Source organism: Sphaerodactylus townsendi, linkage group LG07 (genome assembly GCF_021028975.2).
Source record: "Sphaerodactylus townsendi isolate TG3544 linkage group LG07, MPM_Stown_v2.3, whole genome shotgun sequence".
NCBI classification, from domain to species: Eukaryota; Metazoa; Chordata; class Lepidosauria; order Squamata; family Sphaerodactylidae; genus Sphaerodactylus; species Sphaerodactylus townsendi.
In genome coordinates this window covers 28,783,578-28,789,577 of record NC_059431.1, presented here as the reverse complement: position 1 = coordinate 28,789,577, position 6,000 = coordinate 28,783,578, and the positions used below count along the sequence as shown (strand labels likewise).

At 43.6% G+C, this 6,000-nt stretch overlaps 1 protein-coding gene across 2 annotated transcripts in view; it reads left to right on the top strand.

The window, feature by feature from the left end:
- The first annotated feature begins 1,519 nt into the window (after positions 1-1,519).
- Positions 1,520-6,000, top strand: part of ANKRD55 (ankyrin repeat domain 55) — a 39,206-nt gene continuing 34,725 nt past the window's right edge. For both annotated transcript variants that reach the window (XM_048504713.1, XM_048504712.1), the window contains exon 1: positions 1,520-1,859. In XM_048504713.1, the coding sequence (XP_048360670.1) occupies positions 1,820-1,859 (40 nt within the window). In that variant the 5' untranslated portion in view covers positions 1,520-1,819. The remainder of the gene's footprint in view (positions 1,860-6,000) is intronic.

The window sequence follows — 6,000 nt, the reverse complement described above, 5'->3', positions numbered from 1 at the left end:
ACTACTGTTAGAAGAAGTTTATCTTTATGAAATTAAGTAGTGACTGCCAAGAGAAATCCATCTCAGTACATAATAAAAATATCCACAACATTTGTCTTGGAACCATCATAAATACTTCTTGAATTGCATACCTAATATTTCTTGTAACCATTTTAAGTTCCTTTTTCCTGCTGTTCTGTTACAAGCCCCCAATCATGTTATGAAACCTGGCTAACTTGACTTTAACATTCCTCTCAAAGAGACAAATAAAACCATTTTAGTTTCACTTCAAAAAGCATCAAATGTGCCAAATATTTCTAACCTTTATATTTGTGGGGAAAGAGCTTGTTGTAGTTGGTGAAACTGTTGTGGTTGCCTGGCAACATCCACTGAGGGCACCTGAAAACTACAGGCCCTCTTTTTGGTGAGTTTTTTTTAAATTTTTTAGGTTTCAGATTCCTGTAAACCCGGGACTTTTCTCAAGTTTATAGTAAGTTCTGCCTTTTCTGTCCATGGCCCCCATCTCCACATTTAAGCATCCACAGATCTGGCTCCTCTTTGAGAATGAGCTATGTTGATAAGTAAGAGGCATTCTGCACATGCTTAGAAGAATACATTCTTTCAGGCAGACAAGTTGCAGCAAGGTTGCTTGAAATTAATGATCAATAATAGATACCAAGATGAGTGAAACTAGACATTCTTTTTTCTGCTCCCCCCCCAATGATCTCACCTATTCCAGTGACAAATTCTCCATGACAAAAATAAAAGGAAACAGGTGCACCCCATAAAACTTAAGCACCATTTTCTGCCCAGGGTTCTCACTTGTCATTGTATACATTAAAAAGAAAAGAAAGGAGCAAAGGACACCAGGACAAAAGATTATAGAAAAGAGCAGATGGGAATTAATTTTGTAAGGAAGGGGTTAACTAATCATTCCCTAGTCACCTAAGCAGCTTCTCTCTTTTAGGCAATCTGGACAAAACCTGCACATTTTCCCCTTACATCTCCACAATGAAAAGGAGCCAGAGACTTTTAAAATAAAACCTGGGAATTCAAGGAAGGTGGATGTTGTATTTCTTGGGGTCGTTGCCCACATACGACCCATAGCTATGTATTTATGACTCCCGTGACTTTTAGTCATAACACATCTATCTTTCATGGATGAATCTAACTCTTTTTTCTAAAGCTATTATGTGAGCAGGGGTGCACCTGTAGCCCAACCAAATATATTTGGAGGGACATTGCTTGCTAATTAGCATGCTTCCCATTTTGATTTGTTTGCTTTTAGGCGTCAACCCAGAAGCCTCAGAACGTATGCTCACCGATTGTCTTTATGCAATACAGAATTAATAGAGAATTCTCTCGCCTTTCAGCACAGCATACACTGTTTTGTCTAGATAGTGAGTACATTTGTATCCCAAATGCACTGGAAGCTTTGCGCATGCTCTGTCTGACATTCTGGATTCTCATTCATCTGAAGAGACTGCAGTTTTAAGCATAGCATTCTTGTTGCTGATGCTGCACGATCGGCAGAGTCCTTCCCAGACAGAGCCAAAGAGAGCTGCTATTTCCCATGAAACAGGGATACACGAGGCCATTTCCAAGGATTGTTTCCAGCTAGATCTTTAACAAATGGAAGATGCCATTCCTTTTGCATGACTGGCAATATATTTGCCTGGACAATAACCGGCAGCCATAGATTTTAAGTCAGACCCAGAAGACGGACAACAGCAATGAAACTGCATGCTTCATTCACTGCCGTAATATCAGAGGCTGTTGCTCCGGTGATCTCAGCAATGTTATTTTCCTGGAGTACTTAGAAGAGATGCAATAGGCAGCAATGGATTTTAGCGCTTCATCCGTGTTTGATCAACAGAAAGGTACGTTGCCTGCGGTTAATGCTGAAATTCGTCTGAGAAAAGAGCGAGCCGGTCACAGTTGCCTTCTCAAGAACACTGTGTAGAGCATTTCGTTTTATGGGAGGTCTCGGGTAGCATGAATTCATCTCTAATATACTTATCTGCATATGGTGATTTCTTGCTTAGAGCAATTCCTCTCCCATCTGTTTTAAGGGCAGTCAATGAGATAGTATAGTCTATCATTAAAGGAAAGTGTTAAATTGTTTTGGAAGAACTGGCCATATTTAACATTTTCCTCTCTGATGGGAGGTTCCAAATACAACAGCTTGTATGCCTCCCCTTCTAAAACAAAAACAAAGTGATTATGTGGACTGGTTAAATAACTGATTCTGTAATTACGAAGCATACATATTCGGATGTTCAGTGGCTCGAGATTTCCTTTTCCTTAAAGAAATCCTTATGTTAACTGCAGGGGTATTGAAATATTAAAATACCCATCATACAAACTAATGCCTAAAGCAAAGGTATATTTTCTACAGGAAGGGTTGCTATGGAAATAAAATTACAGTCTGTGTATGGCGATGATTGTATTTAAATTTCTATAATGATGACCTGCTTGCTTGATTGTTTGTGGCTTTCTATTATAAATGCTCAGTTTGCAGGTTTGGGTAACTTTTCCTGTGAATTGCAGACTCAATGAAGGAGTGCCTGTATCAGTCTTTACTCTGGCAGTATAATTCTTTATGTCTTCTACAGGGCCACAAAGCAAGCTGTTGGTAGGTTGCTCCTATATAATGCAAAGCTGGTAAGGAAGCAGAGTCAAGCCTAAACCAAAGTACCGAATAGGTAAAAAGTCTGGTGAAAGTGTCGGTTCATATCCTTTACCATATCAAAAGTACTGTACTATCTATTCCTGTTCTTAGAGCCCGGGTTCCAACCCTGTGATCTCTTCCAAATGCAGAGACTGAGAATGGCCTTTGAACACTTCTAACCGCAAAGCCTTTTTGAATCCATGCAACATCATGCTGCGTTTCCTTTCCACAATGGTGTATCTAAGGCCCCTTCTGCAAAGCAAATGTATAGCGGGTTGCAGTTGGGATAAAGTAACCCATTTTCCTGTTTTCACGTTCACATGCATCCGAGCAAGCTGCAATTGGAGCCCACGGAAGCAATCCAGGTTGCCGTCGTGCCTTCACACGGCAACGTGTCTCTTTTTAAAATTTATTTCCCACCAATTCTTAGCTATGCAGGCATGCATAAATGAACCTCCACAGCCATGCTGACGCCTCACGATACAACCATTTGCACCTGCGTGGATACGCAGGTGTAAGCCGCAAAAAAAATCTTTTTAAGGAAAACAAAGGCAAATAAAATGCCTCTTGCCCAGCCGTTTGTTCGCAAGCTGCTGCAACCCGAGATTTTTCAAAAGAGTCGCAAATAGTCCGATTCTAAAAAAAACCTGGTTTGGGGTAAATAACATGGGGCTGACTCATTTTAGAGGTGGGAATGGATCAATGCAAAGTCACACACACACACACACACACACACACACACAGAAATGGTTTTTAACCATCCTTAATATGTGTTTATTGGCCTGTTCGGAATGGGCCTAAGGGGGGGGGGACAGAGGAGACAGGTGACTCAAGAGCCATTTGGGAGGGTCACGTGAGGGCACTTCTGCCACCTGCTGGCATCAGATAGCTCAATCAGGCCTGTTGCCCAACCCTTGGCTCTGCTGGCTGCCCTTTTTCAACCAGGTGTCCCTCTTTGGATTGCATTCCACCACTTTCACAGTCGGCTGACTGGTGGCACTTGCCAGACATGTCTCCTTCCTTGCTCCTCCCCAGTGTGTGGAGTGGGACACAGGGCTTTTCTGCTTGCCCGCCACCATATTTGTCCCCCGTGCTGCCAGCTCTGTGAGTGATTTCCTAGGTGGACAAAGTGAACCACCCCAGAGGTGGGGAAGGGGGAGAAGTGGGACAAGGCAGAGGAGAATTGGTCACTCAGGCCACTTCTGGACAACCCCCACTCACACGCACATGCCCACATTTCCCTTCTGCTATAGTGGAGCACGGGGGCAGAAGATGGAGGCCCACGTTCCCCAGATGACCTCCCGGCAATAGCAACAGTCTGTCTGAGGTAGTGGCATGTGCTTCCCTCTCTTTCACTGCTTCTGCATCTTTCCCTTTCCCTCTCCCTCAAAGTTGTTATTGCTTGGCCAAGAACCCCAAGGCCCCCCAAGGCTCCGGTTATGGTGCCAGGTGCCCACCATCAGCAGGCGAGCCTTCCAGGTGAGCCTTACTAAGCACCAATCATCCCCCTGGGTTTTTTCTGTGTCTATATGTGTCTGTCTGTCTTTTGAGTGTGGAGCACCCTGGTGGTGGATACAGCTTACAGTTGTCAATTTCAAATCGGAAAATCCCTGGAGATTTAAGGGTAGTGTCTCAGGAGGCTGGAGTTTGAGAAGCTGAGATAGTTCAGTGGGGAAGTGATGCAGTAGAGTTCCCTCCAAAGCTGCTGTTGCCTCTAGTAGAACCGATTTCTGTAGTCTGACAATGGACAGGGGGAACCTGACAGCCCTGATAGCTGTAGCAGACCTGACCTTCATTAGTGTGCCTCACTCCACTGGCGTAGTGCCAAGGGGACCAGGGGGCATGACACACCGAGCATGCGCCGGTGCAGTGGCATGGCAGGGGCATGGCAGGGGCAGGGCACACGCGTGCCTCAGGCACAGTTCCCCCTCGCTCTGGCCCTGCCTTACTCAGTCATCAAATTACAGAATCTCTGTACCTCTGAGAATGTGCAGAGTGCGCTTCCATAAAATCAAATAGCTTATCCTGCAGATCTGGAATTTAGGGAAAGGATATCCAGGTGGGTCACAGGAAGGGATGTGTGCTTCGGAAAGCTTTGGCATCTTTGGGTTTTATATCTCTCATTTTTCCTAGTCTTTTAATTTTAAGTTTCAAGCCATCACAAGAACTCAACTCCCTCTTTGCACTACCCACTGTGCTCTACAGGCTTCAGCCCTGGACTCTGCTTCTGCCATACACTCTGCATGTAAACTATATGCAAGATAATTCCAATCTATCTGAAGCTTGCATGGCCTGTCCCACAGTGAGTTATGTTCTTGTACGAAACTGGTGATCTTTTGAAGTACCCTTCAGTCTGAGTGCTTTACTTACAGTTCTAAGTGGCTTGTCCTTTTTTTAAAAAAGGCTGTCCTTTGATTTAGGCAGTTACCAATACTCAAGTACAGAATTCAGTACCGTTTCTCATAACCTCCACTGTGCCGTTTTGGAAAGATCTGAGAGAGAGCGTAAGAATTACACATTGTTCCCCATGATTAGATTTCTGCAAGATCTTTATGCCTGTTCGAGACGCTTGCATTGGTCATTATCATGATACGTGAGCAGAATGTAGGAATAAATGAGAGGAGAATCACATGCAGGAAGGAGCAAAGGCCCTCTGGCAGCAGTGACTCATACTGAATTCCATGATGGATCCAGCATTTCAGAAATCTACAGAAAGAAGAAAATATCCCAGAGAGAACAAAAGACAAATAATGTAGTATGGATGGCTAATTCTAAAACAAATGGCCAGCATCATCCTTATGGTAAAGAAGCTGCTTTGGTCTTCTTTAGTTAATTGCAAATCAGCTACATGCATGCTTATTTATATTCCACTTTTCTTCCCAGTAGGGACCTTAAAGTCTTGATCATTATTTACAACATCATTCTCCTTTCTTCCATTTTATCCTTACAACAGGATAGGAGGTTAGCTTGAGAGTATGTGATTGGCCAACATCACCTACCAAATTTTCAAGGTGGAGCAGTGATTCGAACCTGGGACTCTCAAATCCTAGCCCAGTACCCTGTTTGCTGATAAGATGCTGGCCAAATAGTAGAACTGTAAATGGAAACATGGCCTAGAAAAGCTGATAAGCAGCATTTGGGGACTTTTTTGGTTGGACCAAACCAGTGGAGAAAAGAATGCTGTGCACTGCCCTCTGCTGTGTACATGAACACTATCAGTACCTGTGTTATTCATCTCATTCACTCTTTACCATTACTATACAGACCTATTGTGTGTGGCTATTTCCGGGAGCAACCAAGATCAATAGGGTCTGAGCAATAGAGATCCCAGGAGTAGATCATCCAGAAGA